The 22,942-nt window shown below is 39.5% G+C and overlaps 1 protein-coding gene across 2 annotated transcripts in view; it reads right to left on the reverse strand.

Annotated features, from left to right (window-relative positions):
* Window positions 1-22,942, reverse strand: part of ITGA2 (integrin, alpha 2 (CD49B, alpha 2 subunit of VLA-2 receptor)) — a 65,540-nt gene that overhangs the window by 15,102 nt on the left and 27,496 nt on the right. Inside the window, exons 2-20 of one of the 2 annotated variants that reach the window (XM_014965062.1) lie at window positions 22,539-22,813; window positions 22,223-22,314; window positions 20,670-20,784; window positions 20,164-20,291; window positions 18,903-19,051; window positions 17,833-17,983; window positions 17,234-17,399; window positions 15,945-16,018; window positions 14,361-14,499; window positions 12,160-12,305; window positions 10,661-10,804; window positions 8,395-8,598; window positions 7,494-7,630; window positions 5,894-6,033; window positions 4,772-4,923; window positions 3,620-3,730; window positions 2,948-3,030; window positions 1,986-2,127; window positions 251-343 (exon numbers count right to left, since the gene is read on the reverse strand). In XM_014965062.1, coding sequence (XP_014820548.1) covers window positions 251-343; window positions 1,986-2,127; window positions 2,948-3,030; window positions 3,620-3,730; window positions 4,772-4,923; window positions 5,894-6,033; window positions 7,494-7,630; window positions 8,395-8,598; window positions 10,661-10,804; window positions 12,160-12,305; window positions 14,361-14,499; window positions 15,945-16,018; window positions 17,234-17,399; window positions 17,833-17,983; window positions 18,903-19,051; window positions 20,164-20,291; window positions 20,670-20,784; window positions 22,223-22,273 — 2,325 coding nt within the window. In that variant the 5' untranslated portion in view covers window positions 22,274-22,314; window positions 22,539-22,813. The remainder of the gene's footprint in view (window positions 1-250; window positions 344-1,985; window positions 2,128-2,947; window positions 3,031-3,619; window positions 3,731-4,771; window positions 4,924-5,893; window positions 6,034-7,493; window positions 7,631-8,394; window positions 8,599-10,660; window positions 10,805-12,159; window positions 12,306-14,360; window positions 14,500-15,944; window positions 16,019-17,233; window positions 17,400-17,832; window positions 17,984-18,902; window positions 19,052-20,163; window positions 20,292-20,669; window positions 20,785-22,222; window positions 22,315-22,538; window positions 22,814-22,942) is intronic. The other variant, XM_014965061.1, reaches the window with a different exon arrangement.

Here is a 22,942-nt window from a genome sequence, read left to right on the forward strand (position 1 = left end):
AGAGTTACAAAGCTCTAGTAGGTTTTGAAAGCTGTGTGTAAGGTCAAAGTTGCTTCAAGACCCATTTTTTCCTTTAATCTGGAAGTTTAGCTCTTAGTTTGCTTCTTTTAATGCCTCTGAAACCCAAAGGCAAGTTGACTGTTGCGAAATCTAAGTAATCCTCACCAGGAGTAAATGCAGATTTAGGGGAAAACAACAACAAAGAAGCTTTTGGGTATCATTCAAGGTTATTTAAACATGCTAGCTGTACCTGTTGTCCTGTTCTGAAAACAGGATAGCTTATTTGGCAAATGACTGTACTTTGTGCTGTTCCTGTCTGACACGAGACTTCAGTCCCATCGCTCTGTAGAGGAAACAGACAGAAAAGTCATGCTAGTATAAGGTTTTGTTATAGCAAGAGAGAAAGTTCCCAGTTTGGATCTTCAACAGGAGATGTATTACATTAAGGAGTAGTACAGATAAGTGTTATGGCAGTAATTCTGAGAGATGCAGCAGGTGGGTGGGGAACAGGCAAGGGCTTGGAGAAAGGCAGGAGAAAGGTGGGACAAAGACCAATCCCATGCGATTTCTTGTGAGCTGTAATGATACTAGAATTTTGTGCTGGGCTGGGAAGAAGGAATACAGGCTTAAGAATACAGATCACCTCCAGCATTAACTCCTGTAGTGCTTTTTTACAGCATCTTTATAGAACTTTTTCAGCTGTATTTACATGACCTGAGAGCTAGTGAAGTACGCTCACTGTAGAAGTTAGTGTGCAGAGGGGAACTCTATCGTACTCTTTGTAGGAAAATCTACAAGACATAAATGTTTATTTACTACTTTTCAGAATATTTAGCATGTCATCATGCCACATCAAAGACAAACTTGTAGACCATAGCCAGTTATCATCACTTTGACAAGAATTCATTAAAATGTACTGTCTTTTGTTAAAAGCATCCCTACCAGACATTTACCATTCATGAGTTATGGTACCAAAACAAACGCCCAAAACAACACCCATACATTCTCAGCTTTAGCTTTTCTTCCTGCTTGAAGCAGACACATTTTTGGTCAAAAGCTTCACTTGCAGGGTAAAAGGCTTCTAAGCTAATGGCCTTTTAAAGCAAAAGAAAATCCTAGCTCCAGTGTGGTCTTTTGACATGAGTGCAATGAGCAATTTTGCTGCACAACAGGATGGGGAGGTAGAGGGTCACCCTCAGCGCTGTGTAGAGTATTTCTGCCAGTTCATTGTTCAGGAAAATGCTGCTTTTGGGCAGTGATGAATGCTCCTATCCCTCCTCTCTCTTCAGTATAGGGATTGCTCTGGACTTCACCCCTAGGATTATCACGCACCTCTCCAGTAGCAGCCTGGCCACATAAGCCAAGCACTGAAGTCTGGGTTTCATCCTTCATGAATTGTTTGGGAGCAACAGCGTAGATTATAGATTTACTGCATTCCCCAAAATAGTATGCATAATTCCTTTCTTTTCCCTTTCCTAAGACAAAATTCATTAGAAAAGCTTCTGGTATAGCAATCATTTAAATCTGATTAACTGTCTAGCTGGAACACACGGCCTTGGCAGAAATGCTATTTCTAGATCCAAAGTCTGTGCTTTAAGGCCGCATCATCAATGCTGCATGCTTGATTTATCAAATACAAATTCCCTGTGTCACAGCAACTTCATTCAGGCATGTTGTTGAGAGTCAAGCAGAAGATGCGGGTGCCAAGGCCTGAAGTGAGGAAAAGATGACTGAAATACTGAGGTGAGGTCAAATTCAACACTTTGCCAACTTTTATGCTGAGTTGGCAGTGTCTCTCCTTGACCTAAATAAACTGATATGCCGAAGGGAATAATTCTGGTATCCAAGAAAATAAATTGGGAGAGAGATTTGAACACAAATTCTTTCCTGGGATAGGCACTACTAGAAAGAAAAAATAATAATTTCTTTGAGAAGCTTGAAAATCAGTAGTAATAACAGAAACAGTGAGTATGGGTACCACGTACCGGTAAAGACGATGAAGCAAAAAACAAGTTGTCAGAAAACGTAGCCTGGATTCTGGTGTTATATGCATTTTCCTTTTTATTTCTCAATTTCACATTGAATGTCAGTCTTCTGTTTTTGCTGCTGACAACAAACTGCTGTTTGCTGTTGGAAAATAAAGTCCATTGTTGTAAACAGAGGTACTAGGACAGCTGTGGATCATGCAAATGTGTTCTCTGTAGTCAACAACAACTAACAAGCACAGCAGGACCATTCCTACGTTCTACATGCTTAAACGCTCTGCTTTATAAACCCTTTGACATAAAAAAGCTATGTGATGGCTTTTCTTAAAAGCAAATGGAATTAGTGTCTTCTCAAAAGTGCAGGACGTTGATTATATAATGGTCCAAGCCACTTTGCTGAATTTTCAAGGGCTCTAGTCTGGCAGGAAGGTGGGCAAAGAGTGGGAAGGGGACTTGGATGGCAACTTTAGGAAGAGGTAGCCCTGTCTCTCTGCGTACTGCACATGTATGTGTATACCTGCTTATGGACTTGGAATATGTGCTGCCTGAATGGCTGACCTTGGCTCCCCAGTGGCACAGCCTGCTGCAGAATCCTCACTGCTCCCTGTGGGAGGGACCAAGATGGCAGCTGCAGCCACTGCTGCTCTCCCAGTGAGCTCCCTTTCCCCACAGCCAGACACAATTCTTCTGAATGCTCACTGTGTCTTCAGTCCCTAAGGTACCAACGCTTGGTTGGTCTAAGCTGACAAGAGCCCTTCTTCTATACTTGTGCTCCTCTCATACCTCTTTTTCCCTGATTAGTTATCTAGACAGAAATGGTATTGGTTTTTTTATCCCTGCTATTTCTAAGTAGATGTTGAACTGGAAAGCCAGTCTCATCTAGAAATTCCAAAGCCTACAGATAAGCCAACTGGTAAAAATTTAACACCCGACACCAACAATTTCACTGATTCAGCTCTTACCCGTCATCTGCCTTCCGCTGAACATTCAGAACAAGATCACAGATACAAAGTTCATCTTCACCGCAGTCTTTAATAAAAGGAATCTATAAAAAACAAAAACATTTCCTAATGACAACGCTTCAACTTTAAAATTATCTATGGACAGAAGAGTGCAGATACCTTTGAGATGAAGCCCATTCTTGGTTTACAGATAAAGAAGATCCCTCTGACTGACACATGAACAAGTTAACACTGAATAATATGTTACTACATGCAACTGATCACTAAGAATGGTGCAGATGGGTTATTGTTAACCCACAACAAATGCAATGTAATCAAAGGAGTTCCATCTCTTTTTTTGTACACTCTTTTACTGTAGGCTAAACTAACCTAAAATAGTTCATCTTTGCCATCAACTAGAAGGTCACCTCAACGATGATGTGGCTCTACCAACATGCTTGTTATGCCATGACGGCTGATGTGTATGTGTGTATGTGAGCAAGCCCATGCAATACAGACAAAGGTATGAAAGGAACCAGGGAACACCCCCGTGCCCACCCCAGATGGTTGATTTTGGCCCAGTGACTTAACTAGAAGACCACTTTTCACTTGCATGTACCTCTTTGGTCAGAGCCACATATTATGAAGGTGTGTATAGCCATGCATTTTTGGACAGTAAGTCTGCATACTTACGCTGTAGGCCACAGATGCAGGATAATATATATCAAGGACCGGGCTGGAGCCAGGGTTTGCAAGGCCAATGTCAATGCGCAAACTAAGGGAATTCACTGCATCGGAAGGTTCCTGTAAAACACATGGTTCAGGTGACAGCTGTCAGCACAGCAAACAGGGTAAAATCTGTAATTCTGTTGTAAATTGAGAATGCACAGTAAAGTCATACTTGCTCTAAACAAGAAAAAGTAGTAGTGCAAAGCTTAATTTCTTGACCAAAATAATTTTGTGAGATTGCCTAGTATGGGTTCCTCCTACTAAACAGCTTTTAGTGTCATTTCCATGATAAAACTTGCTTTCCTAGGATTCCTGGAAACTCCATTCATCACACTTCTAGGGCAAAGGAACATGCAGATTCTCTGTAGCTGCAGAAGCTTGTTCTCAAAAGCCACCACTAGGTGACCTTCATTCTTACCTGGCTGCAGAAGTCAGATTCCTATTTCACTCTACCTTACCATCAAAGAGAGCAGCTGGGCATGAGCAACACTAAATCACAATATACCTCATGTCTTCTCCATTTCTTAGTATTGGATGAATACTCTTCTAGCCCCTCTAACCCATATCATGGCTCCATAATGGCACTAAGTGTGATCAAAAAGTCAAAGATACTTGTATTGCAAAGAAGAGCAGGAATCAAAGTCCTCTACCTGACCTAGTGTCACGCAGGGGGCTAAAGGCAGCTCTCAGACATATGTTTGGTCTTTGGTTCTAGAGAAAGAGGGAGACTTTCTTATTTTTATTTTTTTCCTAGGTGTATTACCTAAGCCTGGCATGTACCAGAAGTCTGCTTGAAATGCTGTTTATCTAAGAGAAAACATTTGCATGTATGTCAGTTCTTACAAAAGAATCTACTCAAAGGGAAATTAAAATCTATTGAAATTATAGACTAAGGGCTCTGTGTTATGTCAGAGCTGAAGTACATAATGAAGAACAACTTCTAAAAAGTGGTGCTGAATTTGACAATTATTCATTTCTTTGAAATCAGAATCTTACTAAGTATTTTTCAGTTATTGGGGATTTGAGAAACGTAAATCATTGAGTAAACTATGCATAAAACTAATCATCTTCCTCTGATCACTTTTGTTACATAAGGCTGCTTGCAATTGCACCTACCTGTACGCTGAAAACATCATGAACACAATTCTCCTCATGATGTACCACAAGATCCCTCTGCAAGTACCTCTCATTATTTTCTTTGAACAGTCCTCTAGAAGTCACTCTTGAGGACTGAAGATCTGCATCCAATGTTGCATTGTACTTTATAGCTACAAGAAAAGTAACAGTACATTTTTTGCTGAGTATGACTGCCCATGATCTCATTACTATGCTCAATGTTACTGAATGATCAGGCTTTCCAAACCACAGTAAATATTTTACTTTTGTCGTAGCTTGCTAAACGCAGAGCCGTCTCAAAATGATAAAATTTTCTCATGTGTTTTCCAAAGCAGTCAAACAGGTTTAAATCCTGACGTAAGTTCTCATCCACAGAGAATACATTAAATGGCCATCAATCCAGTCTCCACTGCAGATGTTTGAGCCGCAGCTCAGGCAAGAAGCCAGTCAGCAGGGCCAGGATTACACTAGATAAAGGGGCCTTGCAACAATAGCCCTGAACTCTGAGGAGACTATAAAAAAATCTGCATCTTCTCTTCAATCACATAATAATTTCTGTCGTTTTCTCTTCATCTTATGACTAATACACTGTGGAAGTTCACTGTTATTTTATACTCACAATCATGAGTTCCTAAAGGCACTACACATAGCACTGAAGCACTCCAACTGGTGCTATCCATGACGTGTACTTTTAACTAAATAGCTTCATGAGAGGCCAGTGCTGGTCTCGGAAATATTTAGTGCTCTCCTGTCCTCTGAAAAGAAGAGCTTCTGCCCACTGACATCTGCACTGAGCCTATGGATTATTTTTTTTATTTTTCCTGCAGAGAAGAAAAGTGTGCAGCCTGCTGTTGAAACCACTAGGCTGAAAAAAATCAGCTTCTCACTAATGACATTTTCTGGGTTTTGTTGAACAGCTCTCCTTTATATGGTTAATTCCTCACTTTTCAAAGATTATGGAGCCAGTGTTGAAAGGAGGCCCTAAAAACACTTTCCTAAGCACTTACGTTTTATATTGATTTTGCCTTGACATTCAATCTAATATATCTTTAGAATTTCCCTACTCTGAGTAATGGACTTTTAAAGAAATTAATATGACACAAGTTATTGAAATACTCTTACCCACTTGATTATTTCTCTTAACAGGTCTAAATGTAGCCTGAAAACATATTTTGACAGTTATTTCTGTATTCTTGTTCAGCAGACTGATTTTCTCAGGTTTAAATGAGGCAATTATGGAGACACTTGCAATGCTTCGTGACCTGCAAAATATTTTTAAAAGGTTACATGTGGTTTCAAGAGCACTGGGTAACATAGAAACTGTTGTCTATTACTACCTATAAAGGTAACATAGATTTTTTTGGTTTTCAATGTAAACATTTTTTAATGGCAGTAGTAAAAGTATTTTTCTTTGCATAGAAGTGAATGTGTTGATACAGTAGCTTTCAGTAAGGACAACAAATAATTTATCATGTCAAATTAATGGATAATCAATGACTTTATCCTAAGGGAAGGATTAGAGCATTGGGATATCAGTTTTCCCAATAAGTAACAGATTCTTCTGCTCCTTTAGGGAAGCTACTGGGCTCCTCTGAGAAGGCAAAAAAGGGTAATTCTTCATTTTAATTAATACTCTTATTTTTCAGAAAAACAACTTTCATGTAATTAATCAAGATTTTGAAGAACAGTTTCAAAGGAACCCTGCATGTAAAAACAAACACTTTAATCAAAAGTGAAACTCCTTAATCAGACCAAATGCCAGAGTGAAATGAAAATGAGCATCTTCATTAATCAAAACTAAATAAATGCTGGTACTCCAAGGAGCATAATTTTCTTTAATGCAATTCCCACCCGCACCAGCAGCAGTTCTGTTGTGGGTCAAAGGTCCATACTGACCATTCATTTTTAATAATCTTGTTTCATTATGAAATAAGTAGCAATTCAGTCATGTTTTTCTTCTCACAATGGGGAGCCTCAGGCGAGAAGACAGGCGACAGATAGGAAAGCAAGCTGCATTTTAATTTAGCTCCTCAAGGAAGTAGTGGAAAATACACAGTACTTAGGGAGGCAGAAGATTTAGCTTCTATGAAGCCTTTCTTCTTTATTTGGTGGAAGCACTCAGATTGCTCTGGCAAAGGCCACATGCCAAAAAAGATAGTTTTCTTGCCAGAAATAGTTGCCAACTCTCTTTCACTATTCTCTGTTCTTACCCTGCAGGACAACCCTCTCCCCTAGATCAACCTACCAACCAGTGAAGGTCACACAGGTTGTGTGGGAGGTGGTTTCACCTGTCTCAGGCTCAGCTATCAAAATTATACCCTGGCTACTGAAGTCCCTGCAAGTCCCCTTCCCTGCTGCTTCCCCTTCTCCCTGGACCACGTGTCTGCACAGCAGCAGCAGCCAGGGGTGTCTCCTGGCTCTCCCCATCCAAGCCCAGGTCCTTCCTGGCAGCCCCCACCACTCGGCTTCCGCCGGCGTGCCCTGTCTCGGCCCCCCACGCTGCCTTGGCTTTCCATGGTTTGATGATCCATGCTTAAAAGAGGTTTAGTCTAATGCTGTTTTTCAGCTAGCTACGATAGCAGCAATGAGGCAGTAAGTATGTTAGCTCTGAACACATGGAATGAAAGAGCTTTTTGGTTTGTTTGTTTTGATGTTTAATTAGCTACATGCTCAACTTGCATTTGAATCATTAAGTGTTTCCTTTCTAAAAGAGTTTACCAACCATAGCAGAACCACATTTCCATCAGCACCAACTGATACGTCAGTAATGCCATCGTCATCTAAGTCTCTATGGCCATCTACTGATCTTCCAAAGAATTGGAGCCGTTGTCCAAAAGCAGAATCCGATCCTAAAATTTTCTGGGGAAGAGAGTTTGGTTACTGAGCTTGCCACAAGCTTGCTTAATTCTGCAGATAGCATCCTAAGCAATGGATTTTCACTGGTATTCCCTGTATATGCTATGTATTGTTTAAACATAATACTTTTGTGGATATTTTCTCAGATGCTTTTAAGCACTTTTTCCTCCCCTGTTGGAGCAGACAATGGACTAGATTTTTCTGTCTTGGGTGCAGATCAACTAACTGACTGCTGTATGCCAGCTAGTACTTACTGAAAACTTTTTCCAGCTCACATTGAGCAACTCAAAGAATAGGAAGCTTAACCGGGCTTCTAACAAATACTTTCTGCAACCAGAAAGTCTGCATGGAAATTGACATTATATTAGCTTATAGGATAGGCAAAGACCCTTTCTTTTCCTTTAATATTTGTAATTTTCATCTCCATTGCTGTACATCAACCCTAAAAACCGGAATAACGGGTGTCAAAAAATGTACAGGAAATTAGCTGACTTCACATACAGCCACCAAAAATTCTAAGAGGCTCAGATGGAGCATCTTGCAACTCCTCTTCCTCTATATGCTTCACTTATAAGCACAACAAGATCAACCAGGGCTTGCTGACAGCTGAATTAAGGAGAGGCACAAAATTTAAAATAAGCCACGGAAATAACAGTAATCCTTTAAGAGGATGAAACAATAGTCAATTAAAATACAGGAAATCCTTCTGTTTTCCTCTAGCAGATCTAAAGGCATGGAGTACAATACTATGCAACAAAGTTAATTACCTGAGAATATTTGGTACGTATAGTCTTTTGAAATCCATTGTAAATGTAAATTGCTCCAGAGTTTTGGTTTTCCAGTGGTGCCCCTATTACAACATCATTAAAGCCATCCAAGTCAATGTCTGCAAGGGTTGCAATCGCTGATCCAAAGCGAGCGTTTTCTGACCCCTGTGGACCTTCCAAGAGTTCTCGTTGATCCAAAATTCCCTTTATAGAGGGAAAAAGAAGAAAAAGCAAAAACACAGCTATCATTGCACTAGATTAGACATAGGAGCAGTATCTATGTGCATTGTTTTTTGTTTTTGTTTTCCAGTACATTCCCCTTGGACTGCTCAGCCCTGAATTCCTTCCCCATTGTATTGCCCATTCAGTTTGCATTATGTCTCAGAGTCTTGGCAAGCATTACACAGCAGAATTAAAGCATGCTATGCAAAGGACTAACAGCAAATATAACCATATGTATGAAGCTTAAACGCTCTCACTGTCCTCATCTGACTGTTCTGAAAGTTTCACAATACATTGAAAAATACGGTTTCCAGTTTTGGATTACCAGTTTTTATGCAGAGGGAATGGAAATTATGTAACTGGACATAATTCTTTGAAACAGAAATGGAATTTCCTAACTAAACTAATGCAAAAAACATGTGTCCAAATGCTAAACTCCTGACCTCTCCAGTGCCAATGAAGAAAGAAAGATTGGAGATCTTTACAGTTAAATAATCACATTCACACTAGCTAAAATTCAACTCTGGCAAATATAATTTTCATCTTTAACCGCAGTTAAAGGTGCTTGTGCTTAAAATTTTAGAAATACCAGCCAAGTTATTTATTAAAAATGACTAGAAAAGTATTATTTGCGCAACCTTTTACATAAATCCAGGTTCTTTAAAAAAAAAGAAAATTATTATTTCATTATTTTTAATTTTAAAATAATTTTAAACCTGGCATTTGACAAAGAATAAATATTTTAAGGATAGTCTTCCAGTTTATTCAGTTTTCAAAACATGAAAAAAATGTCCTTCATTTTTCTTCCGTATTTCTCTAATTCCAGACTCTAATTCCAGAGTCATAAAGACCAATGTCAGCTGCCAGCAGTACTACTTCCAGCACCTCCATCTACCTTGAAATTTCCTTAGGGAAACTTCAGCTGCTGCTGAAGGAAGGTGGTCCTTCCTCTCCATTTATGTGATTGCAATTTACCCAGTAAAAAAGGCAGTGTTCTGTTTTCTCTGATGGATGGCAGGTATTAATTTACTTCGCATATCCATGCATCCAAAGATTGACTGAGAGACTGTTCAAAAGTGCCAGAGGCTGCGGGACTGTTAATACATATATTCTGAAAACACCTACCACAGGTCTGAATAAAAACTCTGTCAGTCAACCATCAAAGAAATAACATAGCTTCACTGAACAAAGGAGACAATGTGAGCAACCATCCAGTGTGAAAGTCTACAAAACAATGCAGAAAACTGGGCATTTTTTAAAACTGGTTTGGGACTACTGTCAGGTATTGAACAGATTTGCCTAAATCAAATGGCAAACAATTAGCAAAAGCCTTCAGCTAAGCTTTTTTTAGAGAAATGATCAACCTTGTGTTGTATTTGTGTACAGTGCCTGGCACAGTGCCTAAAACCAGGACCAGTGAGTCACCTACAGCAGCAGGTTCCTGCTTAACTTTTGACTGCATTTTGGTCTGTTCCAGATGTCTTATTCCCAGATTACATGCAGAGGCAGCTCTGGGGAAAGTTTGCAGCTGCTCCTGAAAAGCAGAATGGGCGAGATTGCACCGGGCAGGACTCCGGGCTCCACCTGCATTCCCCTGGCACCATTCACCCCTGCCCTTATCCCACACCCCAGGAAAAGCTCATGCTCCGCTTCTCGTTACGAAAAACACCGCTTGCGATATTTTGAGCACTTTGAAAAAGACCCACGAAATCGTGACCTAGAGGCCCCTGAAAAGATCCAGGGCCAAAGGCCTTTTAGCCTGCATGTGGCCAGTGTGCTTTGAAATAAGTCAGCAATGCCGGCTTGAGCGAGTCTGCTGCACCAGTTGGCTGTGGGGCCAGAGACCGCTCTTCTGATCACTCCCTTACTTAACAGAACAGACAGTGCCACTGAGTGCTACTGCAGTTTGGACTGCTTCTTCTTTGGTAAAACTGTAGTCCAGGAACAACAGTAAAACCCTGCAGCTGCAAATGAAAATGTCAGTGCTTAGCATGGACAGAGAGGCTGGAGGCTGGTCCCAGCTTTGCGATGGTGCCATTCTTACCTTTGTGATGGAAAACATATATACTCTCCCTTCCTCTTTTTTCAGGTCATTCATAAACATCGGTGCACCCACAAGTAGCACATCTGTCACAGAATCCCTGTTAACATCCACTGAACAGACCACGCTGCCAAAGTAGGAGCCAATCTGAAAGCAGTAATAAGAGAGCAGTGTTTGTACGTGGATTTTATAAAGCATAAAGTTTCAGCACCTGACTCAGAAAACTTACACCCAGAAATAGTCCAATACTGCCCATTGGAATGAAATTGATATATAGCATATTCCTGTGTTTAAGAATCATATCCTTCTGATGTGCCCACTGTTTCTGCCCAGTAGCTGCTGCTATGGTCTTATCACTCAGCAATAACAATGCAAACAGAGAATAAGCTATGGAAGGTATACTTTTTTATATTAAGCTGTGCATATGAAACTACCCAATCTGACTTGCTCTCAGATTTGTCTTACAAACAAACAGAAACCATGTAAACTCTTTGCTTTTTTCCAAAGGGAGAAAAAGAGAATGAGCGTCCAAATCTCTCTTTTGATGTCATCTACTTCACAACTTCTCAGGCAGAGTGGACCTTACTGAGTCTCTCCCAGTTAGGCCAGGTTGACAGAATCATAGAATGCTTTAGGTTGGAAGGACCTTAAGGTTAATCTAGTTCCAACCCCCTGCCATGGGCAGGGACACCTCACAATTAGGCCAGATTGCTCAAAGCTCCATCCAGCCTGGCCTTGAACACTTCCAGGGATGGGGCATCCACAACTTCCCTGGGCAACCCATTCCAGTGCCTCACAACCCTCACAGTGGAAAATTACTTCCTGATATCTAATCTAAACCTACCCTCTTCCAGTTTGAAGCCATTACCCCTCATCCTATCACTACACACCCTTGTAAAAAGTCCCTCTCCAGCTTTCTTGTAGGCCCTCATTAAATACTGGGAGGCCACTATAAGGTTTCCCTAGAGCCTTCTCTTCTCCAGGCTGAACAATCTCAACTCTCTCAGCCTATCTTCACAGGAGAGGTGGTCCAGCCCTCTGATCATTTTTGTGGCCTTCCTCTGGACTCACTCCAACAGGTCCATGTCCTTCTTGTACTGAGGGCTCCAGAGCTGCATACAGGACTCCAGTACTTGTGCTGGGGTCTCACCAGAGTAGATTAGAGCAGCAGAATCACCTCCCTTATCCTGCTGGTCACACTTCTTTTAAGGCACCCCAAGATACAGTTGGCTTTCTGGGCTGCAAGCCTGCATTGCCACTTCATGGCACATTACGTAGTTTTGTATATTATCTTTTATCACTAGTTGGATGACTTCCTGAAATAGTGTTTAAGAATTACAGTTAACCTCATTGAAATAGTCTAGTGGCAGAGAAAAGTTCAAGTGGATTCTAAATGCCTTGCAAGAAAGACGGATTTTCAGAACAAATGCACTGCAATTTACTGCTTTGTCAATAAAAACAGATGCCTGCAAAATCTGCACTCATGACCAAAATATACATGCCTGCTCGCCTCTCTGGGACTGCACAATTATGATATTACCATCACTGTCAACATCATAAACCACTACTCTGCCAGTGTAGTTGGATCTTGGTGCGCCAGCAACAAAATAGACGGAGCTCTGAGTTGAGAGGACAGCAACAGAATAACCTGGGGAGAGAAGCCAACATTTATGTGTGTGAAAGACCATTAACAACAAGTTGTCAGTTCGTTATCCATAAAGGCACAGAGAATGAGTCAATCTGGTATGTTAGTTGCAGAGAATGATGCTTCCAGATGGGAAGTTAAGCTGTCACATATGCATAAAATTTGCAATAGTCTTCTGCAGGGAACAAGGCCACACAGATCAAGTTGAAGCAGGTTTGCAGAATAGCATGAACAATAGTTTAGCCTATTCAGTAAAATGCAGACCACAAAAATGTCATGCTTATGAAGGAGATAGGAAAAAGTGTTCAAAGAGTACCATTGGAATGAAGAAATAAAGAGAAACATGAGATGAACATTTGGGCCAGCCTTCAAACCAGGAAGGAACACCTAGCTTCTGCAAAGCTTGCAGTGCATTTTCCCACAGCTCACCAAACCACAGCCCAGTGTATTGGCTGAATACAGCAGGCTATATTAATGGCTTTTCAGCTGAAGGGCTTAGGCTGATTGAACTTTTTTGAACATTTTAATCCTCATTCCTATTATTCTAATATCATTTGCTTTCAGGAAACATCTTTTAGTACTTGAAAATATTTTAAACATGTATTAGCGCTATAAAGCTAGCATTACTACATATTGTACATTTCTGTGGTTTAATCACAGCAAACTTATTGTAAGAGAAGAAAACAAAATAATAATTTATAAAGACTGTAGTTTAAACTGAATAGCAAAATCCCAGTGACTGGGCAGAATATGAAGGTCTTTAGCAAGCTCCATGTGAGGAGCACAGTCTAAAAGGATTATGCCTTGATCACTACATATACCAGTCTAATTCAGACTTGTGTTCAGTCACTCTTTTTCTAGGGAGAGAACGTCATTGGAGACTAGGAGTTCAACAAGCAACAACAAAACAAGATTTTATTCTCTAAGTTAAGGATACACATCCCTAATTAATACAACATGCAGCCATTTGAAGTGAGAGAGTGCAGTGCAGAACGTGGTCCAGTCTAGCAAGCCATGATGTGCTAGTAGCCCTTTAGCTTGGCACTGCCAAGCTGGCGAGAGAGAGTTGGCACAGAGAGCTTTTAGTGGGGAAAGGAGGTGGAAAGGAAATGAAGGGACAGAAAAGGCAACAACATTGCTCGCTCCAAAAAGATTGAGGCCAATACTCTAGAAAGTACTCCTTCCCTTGTGGAGAAGTGCTGAAAGAATATGACCTTATCTTTTTAAGAATTATTCTAGAAAAGGGAAGAATAGAAAATCTGAAGAGGTCACACATGCAAAAGAGCTACTTCTAAGCCATGGGAAATGTTAGTTGCCAAAGTAGCATCTCATTAAATAACTCAAAGGATAAGAAAGTCTTAGGTGCTTAATGTAGCAGCATTATTCAGGAATGAATCACCAGAGCAAGCATGTTGCAGGTTTGCAGAAAACCTTTCAGTGGACTGAGAAAACAGAGTGGCTTTACAGGATCACAAAAATATGCATCAGAAAATATATTGGGGTTATAAATGAGACCTCTGTTAAACTGCAGCAATAGTCCTAGAACTATAAACTGAACTGGAAAAGACCAAGAAAAGAGTGAGCATGTGAGAACAAGTCAATCAAATTCTTATCCACATGTACACACAAATATTAAGACAAAAGGTACCCATAATCATCAGTAAGATACACTAGGCAGCCTTTTCAAATCCCATGACTTCTTATGTCTCTGTGACAAAGCCTGTTTTCATAATCATCAGTACCCATAATCATCAGTAAGATACACTAGGCAGCCTTTTCAAATCCCATGACTTCTTATGTCTCTGTGACAAAGCCTGTTTTTTTTTTTTCAGCTTACCATATTGATACAAGTAGAATTTTAAAAATACAATAAGGATTTCAAAGATTTCATTCAATGACTTGTTGACCATTTAATAAAATCTTTTAGGATGCAAAATTCTTTCCATATTCTCAAATCAGTTCTTAACAGGAGTCTGACTAGAGAGCAGAATTTCCCAAGTTCTTTAATATCTTAATAAAGGTTTGACAGATTTCCAGATTTGTATTTCAGTCCCTTACCTAGATAAGAACTATGATTCCTGTCCTGGAGAATTTTTTCAAACACATGGCTTGGAAAGGTGGTGATGCTCTCTGAAGACTCCTGAACTACTGTTCCACTCCAGTCGTAGGCCCCAACAGCACCCAGAAGCAGAACATCCTTTAAAAAATAAACCACAATATTTTAGAACTACCTATTTCAGAAAAAGTGTGAGCGAAGCTGAAGTTACCATTAGTAATTTCCTACATCACTGTGTTTAAGGCAGTCTAATGACTGCAAGCAGTTGACTGGAGCTGCTTATAGGTACCGCTTATACGCAGGACTTTAGTGCCCTATTAAGAGGGATTATCACCCCTCTACTGCGAGAGAATAAGTGACTGCTTTAGCTCCTGGAGCACTGCAAATCAAGATAAAATGGGTTTATTTAAACCTTGTGATAATTTCCTAAGCCTGTCCACCCTGGGGTTTGGCTTGCCAAGTCTATGCTTTTATGCTCTCATGATCCTCAGAAGACTGAGAATCAAACAAAACTGTAAGAAACAGCTAAAGACCCCCTTTTGCCAACAACAGTGCCAAAGCTAGCACACAAAAACTGATCGAAAAGACGACACAAAATGTCATACTTTAAGTGTTTTGCAAGGAGCTGTTCTTGATAGAACAGTTAAATATACAATCCAAATTAATATGGCTTATTATACAGAATACACAATACGGAAATACTTAATTTTAGACTTGTACACATAAACCAAATATGGCTTAGATTATTCACATTATTAACATTCTTTACTGAATGGAGACAGTCTTATAGAAAACTGCAGTAAAAATAATATATGTGATTCTCCTGAAGAAAATCCAAAATATTTCCCATTTTTTGCCATTTACTAGCTTTGAGTGTTTGTTAAATTTAACATTCAATTTCTGCAAATACAGAGGAATTTTAAAAAATTATTTAATTCATCTTTAAGGGCTATGAGAAAGAAACAACCTTTCTGTATTTTCAGTTGAGAGCAGCTCGAACTACACCTGAATTTTACAAGGAGAACCTATTTGGTCAAGATAACCTTAAAATTGATTAGCAAGAAATATAAGTCTTATATACTATTTTAAGTGAAGTATACTTTAAACAAACAGTATTAACTTTATAAATATTAGACAAATTCTTTTCAGACTTGATTTACTTACATCTTGTGACTGCCTAGAAATACACCAGCTTTACAATATGGTCTCAATTCTTCTGAGTTATTCAACTACAAAATATTAACTTGGAGCAATTGAATTTTTCATGCTATATGAACTCAGAAATCACCAAAATAATTGGATTAACACCTTTCAGAATCATTAAATGAAAGAAACTATTACTCAACCTCATATATTAATGTATATTTTTTCATTTCAGGTACATTCAGCATCTATTATATGGAATGTTTGTGGTATTCAAATGCGAAAAAAAACAACCAAACACAATAACCTGGCATTCTCCTGACTGTAAAAAAATCTGAAAATTGGTCATTGTGTTTTATCAGTATTATTTTGTTGCACTTCTAAGCATTTGTGTCTATGTAATTGCATCTATTTGTATCATTAAAATAATTAAATCCACATACCTTTTTATGTGAGTAATACGCACTGAAGCCCACCTGTGACATTTCCATTTGGAATGTATCACCTTGATCTGTACCTGGTAAAACAAGTATTCACATACGGTTAACTCTACTAAACAACAGAAGTGATCCAATATTACCATCTCTGAGTGTAGCTATAAAAGGGCTGTATGTTATTTTTTACAAATCCACCAAGTCTGCTAAAACATTTCCAACAATTACAAACAACAGAAATCTGAAAATTAATACAGTGTAGCATATTTGGAGAGTTTAATGGCTAATTGGTAAGATGGAACCACGATGCTCTGAGTGTCTTTCAAAAAAGGCAGAAGATGATGATAAAGATGGCTGGAATTAGTCTGCACAATATTGTCACTGTGGATAATCTCTTTTTATGTTTCCTAGGAAGTACTAATAATGTACTGAAATTAGCACCTTTAATAACTGTATATTCACAACTTTCAAATGAATGCTTATTATCATATAGGACTTATAAAAGTGTTTTAATTGTCCTGAAAAATACTATGACATGCAGGAATATGTTCTAAGACAGATGGATGGGACTCGGCTGACAGTAATTCAACAGGAATATAAAAAACCTCCAACCCCTTTGATGATTAGCATCACGGGCCTGGTAAAGAATAGACTGAGGTGGAAGAGGAGGGGGGGAGGAGAGGAGAACCCATCCTGAGTTTAGGAGGGCTGAGGACAGATCATAAGCATGTTCTAAATTTGGCTCTAAAAAGCTGGCTTTCGGGAAGGATGAAGTGCCTCTGAGCCACCTCTACAGCACCTTGCACCAAACAGTACCCAGAGGACTGTGGCTGATGCTAGGGACAGCACCTGGTAAACGCCACGCAGATTGCATTACCATAGCTTTTCAGTTCTGTAATCAGTAACCTAGTCTTCTGATTTGCTTTTTAAATTCACAGTTGCTTAGCATTAACAGAAAAACAGAGGTGAGTCTGACAAGCATAGAATACCTTTACTCCTCTGGTGGTAATAGCTCTGAATACATTTGTATACATATGGACAAGCTCCCAGCGGGTGTCTAAAGCCCAGGACTTGACTGAAATTTTCATCATCAGTATTTCCCACAAACTGCAGAAACTAACTTGAAGCTCAGACTCATTAGGGGTGGAGTAGCTGGGGGCACACCTGTGCAAACCAGAGCCCTCCCAGGGAGCAGGACTTGTTTTCACAGTACTACACTAAGGTGAAGCTAAATAAAACCCTTAGTTCATCAGCTGGGAGAATCATGTCTAATTTTTCAGAGATATGGAGTATTTTACCTTCTATACTAAAAATGCGCTCTCCGAGTGTTCCTGCTTCTTCCAGTAGAGCAGCCTCAGATGACACATTGAAGAAATACTTGTCTGTTGGATGACTAGCAATTCCTTTGATTTCTTTAATTAAGTTTTTAGTATCAAGTTCATGCCTGATTAGGTATCCCAAAACCTTGTGTAAAAAAGAACAAAATAAGAAGAGTGAAGGAAATCATGGCATTACTGCCTTTCCTTCTATATTTTTGATTAAATATTCTACATCTTAAAAAAAAAAAAAATTACCTTCATTCATACTACTGATTTGCTTATCAGACTGTATTCCCCCATAAGGGACCATTCAGATTGGAAAAATACATAAACCAAGGCAAAAGAGAAAAACACTGAAATTGCTCAGGTAATATTGGTTTTGCTTTTTCAGCCAGTACAAGAAGACCAACACTTCACTAGTTCATAAAGATTAATTTTACCTAGTTTCAGTCTGCAGTTTCAGTGTAACAATGCATGGATTATATACAGCTCATATATAGAACATGCACTTTCATACACATACCACAAGATGACGTTTCAAAAATTGCAATAATATATGTAATTATAGTATTACTTACAGCGATGCCAAATCTGGTTATGTTGTCTTCATTGCATTTACCTATCACTGTCTTCAAGTTGGAGCCATCATGTGATTCACCATCTGTCACAACAACCATTACTTTTGTGGCTGTGGGACGTCCTCCCGATTCAGGTGAGAAGGCATGCTGCCTGTTATAAAATATTGGATTTATCACGTTAATTTATAGTGGATAGTATTCGGTATATACACTGCAATGAATATGTCCATCACTGACTTTGAACAAGGTGCATCTGTAGTGGTTTTTATTTGGAAATTAGCAATCTGCAATAAGAGTTTTCAGTTATGCTCCTGATGGCTTCTTTTCAAAGCACTGCTTTAAAGAGCCATCAGAAATGTAATCAAGGATGTAGAACAAATCCCAAAAAAACCAAGTAGGACTGGATGGTATTTCTGATAGAAATACACATTCCAGGAAAATAATATTTTTTGTACAAATATTTCAAAATAAAAAGGGGCCTTTTTGTCACAACTTTTAATGTTTTCTAACACCAGAGCATCCAGGAATTGGTTCCACCAAATTCAGACAAAGGGGAAGAGTAATAATATTAATATTATTAATAACAATAATAATTCAATACTACTGCAATTACAGACTCCATTAAAAGCTGAGTGTCCCTAAACATGATTTTTGAGGTCATTTCATTCAGCATGTATTTTGGCCTAGAGTCCTGTCCTTGATTCAACTGCAAAATAGCATCTTCCTATTGAGAAACAGACCTGGTTTCTATAGGTATTCAGAGTCATGGTACATGGTTTTAAGTTTTTCCTATTTTCCATGCTGCTGGTGCTGCAGTGACAAACTGACAACAGACAGATTTTATTTCCTCTGCAATCAACCAAAGCCTGACTGGCACACACGAATGCTACGGTCCTGCTGAATCCCAGGATAAACTTTACCTCTTCCTTATCTTTACTTATATCTTTCCTAAAAGCTTGTCTGTGATGGTTGATGCACTGTCACATTCAGACATCTGTGAGAGCCCAAATAATTCTGCTGGGTGTAAGGCAAGCTACAATAATTGCACAGTAATCATCAATGGGTTTTACCTTGCATAGTCAATGGCTTTGAAAGTATTAGTTAGATCGCCTCCCTTCTGAAACGTTCCCGCCATTGCTTTAACAACCTCATCCTTTGTTTTATATGTATTCAAGTTGAACACTACACGTGGATCATTAGCATACTGAATTAAGCCCACCTATGCAATAAAGAAATTCTGTTAGATTATCACACATTAGAATCAGTTACATAGAATCACGACACTTATTTATTCGTCAGGTTGGAGTAAAAGCTCTGCAGATGCACTTGGGGTTATAATTTTCTTTTAACACATGAAACCAATTAATATTAACATGTTTGAAAGCAAAGAAAGCTAAAATCCTCTTGCACCTTATGTCATTTATTATGGACTACTATATGTTAATGTAAACAATCTAAAATAGTAGGCATTAAATGCTTGGTTACTTCTGGAAGCATTAACACAGGGAGCTCTGGGAAAAATGAGAAAATAGCAAAAATTATACAAGCTGACAGCACCTCATTCTGATCTCTTCTAAGGAAATCCTAAAGGTTAGTTACTTGACAGCACTGTAAACCCTATTTATTTTTAACATAAATGAAGCTAAAGACATATGCTAAGATATACATTTAGTATGAAAGAAAACAAGAAGAGAAGATGCTAAAGATGACATTCAGAAAGGACTGAGCAGGAAGCCTAGCTTTTAAGCACCTCACTTCCAAAGTTGCCCAAGGAAGAAAGCAGCCTTTGGGAGAGAGATATTCAGTGCCCCAGTCTTTGTTCCCAGAACTGTCTATGGAAAATGGACAACTGTAAAGACAGAAAAATGCTTTTTAAAAAGGCAGTAAAATTTTCCTTACTGTCACCAAATTAAAAGGAAAAAAGAACTCAAAGATCAGACAGTAACCAAGCAGGAAAAAGGTCCTATTTTAAAAAAGCAGCAGTTGGAAAGTAAGAGCCAGATGAAAAGCCCATAAAAAAATCTGTTCTGCTTTTATCACATCCTCACCAACTACATTTTAATTACTTTTACACCTAATCCTCGAAAGAGATCTGACTCCACTAATATAACCTAGACTTCTTGAACCAAATGACTAATCCCTTTTGAAGTAGATTAGCTGCCAGATAAAAAATTCAATACTAAAACATATAGGACAACTGTGTAATCTGTGGCTTTTGGGGGAGGTAACGTAGTTACACTAAAGCACACTTGGTTTCATTTAAAAATGCTAACAAAACCCATTGTATTTTTTTTTTTTTTTTGTTCTTTCTCAAACATGTCTTTGACTTACCTGGGTTTTGTTAAGGCCTATGTCTAAGCCTTGTACAAATTTTTTCAAAAATGCCCGCACTGCATCCCAGGGATAAATGCTGTTTGACTCATCACAAACCACCACAATATCTACAACAGAGGAACACTCTAAAAGAAAAATAAAATTGGAGATTAAACACACTTTCAGTCTCAACATACTTACAACACTTTGGCTAAATCCAGAGGTGCATATTTAGGTCTCACACAGGCAGCACTTCAGATCAGGAAGGTTTTGCCAGAATGAGACCCATATGCAGATTTTAAGCCTGCACTGGTGCAATGGCTCTGAATTCAGAGGAGTCAGTCCATATTCATAACAGCATTGGATCAGGATTTATGAGTCTTTATGTGTGAATCACAGGACTTTGCTTTTTGTACATACATTTTTTAAAAAAAAATCCCAAATTAAGAGTCCCCGAAACAAAGTATCTTGAGTTTGTTTGATACGGTTTTTTAATTGAATCTGTTTTGCACATGTTGCCTTACTTTGGACAGCAGGAGAAAAGCTTCTTAGGATCTGGAAACTTGGACTGACTTCAGAACAGACTCCTGTTGCATAGTATTGGCTTCCACACTGCTGCGCCCACAAGGGACCACAAGTCTTTAAAAATAACAACAAAAAGAAAAGATAAAAATAACAACAAAAAGAAAAGATAAAAATAACAAATCCTTGTCTCCCCGTACCCGTATACAAAAGCACAATAAGCAGGACTGCAGGCATACAGGATCAGAGAAGCCCTCTTGGGTTATCCCTCACAACCACCACGGCAGCGTAACCCCTTCCACAGACTTTCTCATCCAAAGGATCTTCTATTCCTGACCGTCCTGGCGCCTCCGAGCTTTGCGCCGCCAAGTTTCCCGGTCCGCAAGGAACCCTGTGCTGCTGCAAAGCCACCTGCGCCGCCAACCGCGGGGTCTGAAACGCACCCGCGTTGCTTACTCGCACGCCGCCTGCGAGTATTGAGGAGCAATACCTCCAGTCGCCAGCAGGTGGCAGCCGAGCCACGGGCAGGCGGGTGGCGGCAGAGGGGCAGAGAGGAGCCTCCCCCTGCCCCCGCCTCCCGGCGCCACCAACAGCGCCCCCCGCCGGGGAGCTCCGCTAATTAATTGGAGAAAGCCGTGCTCCCCCGGGGTATTCACTTCGCCAAAAAGGCTGTTTGCGAGTTAAGACTTCATCATCCCCCAGCGAGGCTGCAGCCCTCACGGGTGTGTGCCGTCCTGTTTAGCTGCGGCTAAAAAGACAAGGTTGGACCTGGTCACACGTAACTACGTTTCACTGCCTTCTGGGGAAAATAATCTCGCTTCTTTCCTGAAAATTATCTCTGTAAACAAACAAACCACCATGTTTTCAGCTGGATCAACCAGCTGGCGCATGGCAGAAACACCTCTGATATTAGAAGGATTTTTACAAAATATCTGGACAAATACTGAGAAAGTATTTTGTCATGAGGATATGGGGGGGCGAGGAGGGAGTGGGGGAGGGCAAGAAGAAAGGGGATGGGAGACTTTCTTCTTAAAAGAAATGATGACATCTGTTTCACAGGCTCCAAGGACAGTGGTTTGCAGAATATGGACATAGTAAATATCTTCCTCCAGCTCACTAACCAAATAAAACATATTGCTGATCCACGGGACTAGAAATCGTAACACCTCAGGAGAACAGTCACTCTGCAACTGCATATGGTAGAGGAGACATTCCATGATGTCATTTGAAAGCATAATCAGAACTATACAAGACTGATTTGAAGACGTCCATGGTGGAAATATTCTTGCCTATCTTGTCTGACTTAAATTACAGACTCTTTATTATGTGCCCTTCGATAGGATATTTAGTAGGTAAATGATGAAGGAGAGAATTCATAATTTTCCTGATTTGGGACCGTAGGATGGAATATTTTAAAATATGCAAAATATGTATTAATCTATGCTGCAAAACAAAATACATTCAGCTTGGAATTATCAAAAAATGTGGAGAATTTTAGTTTTCCTATTCTCCTTAGGAATTTCTATATGTATTGAATATGTCCTTGTATACATACCAAAAATCCGCCTGTTTCTGAGTTCTGTATCAGAGTCAAGCCAAGGTTCATGTCTTCTTTTATCTCAGTCACATTTGGGATATTTATTAAAGCTGAAATAAAAAGAGATTAAGTAATGACAGAATAGAACACAGATGTAGAAGCAATTCAGTAAGTTATAATTCCTTTTTGAAAGCTTGATTTCTTCTCAGCATCTAAGATACCTCTTCCAAATGGCTGAAACAAATCTGAAACAAAAGAAATGAATACTAATCTTTGTCAAAAGTTTGCTAACCATTAACTATAGACATGAATTAAGTACGGCCATTTAGAGTACCTGCCCTCAAGAGAACTGGGGGTAAAAGAGAGGAAGAAAATGTTTAGCTATTGAGCATTTTTGGCTGGCTGAGTAGCTACGGCCAAGCAGCTACTGCTACATTCCTCAGGACACCAGACTCCTCTGATCCAGTATCAGGCTTCAGACAAAAACCCGGAAGGAGCGAGTAGAGGACATGCTCCGCACCGCAGATACACATAAAGCAGGCATCTCAGCTCACTCTGCTGCCCCATATTTTCACTGTATCCAAAAGTGAATCCCATTTTATACTCAGCCTGCAAACACACAGAGGCAGAAAAGGCTTCTTACAATCTATATTCACTAAGTGCCGTTCAAGATGAGAATGCAGCAAGTGTTGAGTGATGTAAGAGCGTGGTGGCCCCTTCCAGCTGCTCCAGGACCCT

This window comes from Calidris pugnax, unplaced genomic scaffold (assembly GCF_001431845.1).
Source record: "Calidris pugnax isolate Ruff unplaced genomic scaffold, ASM143184v1 scaffold273, whole genome shotgun sequence".
Lineage (NCBI taxonomy): Eukaryota > Metazoa > Chordata > Aves > Charadriiformes > Scolopacidae > Calidris > Calidris pugnax.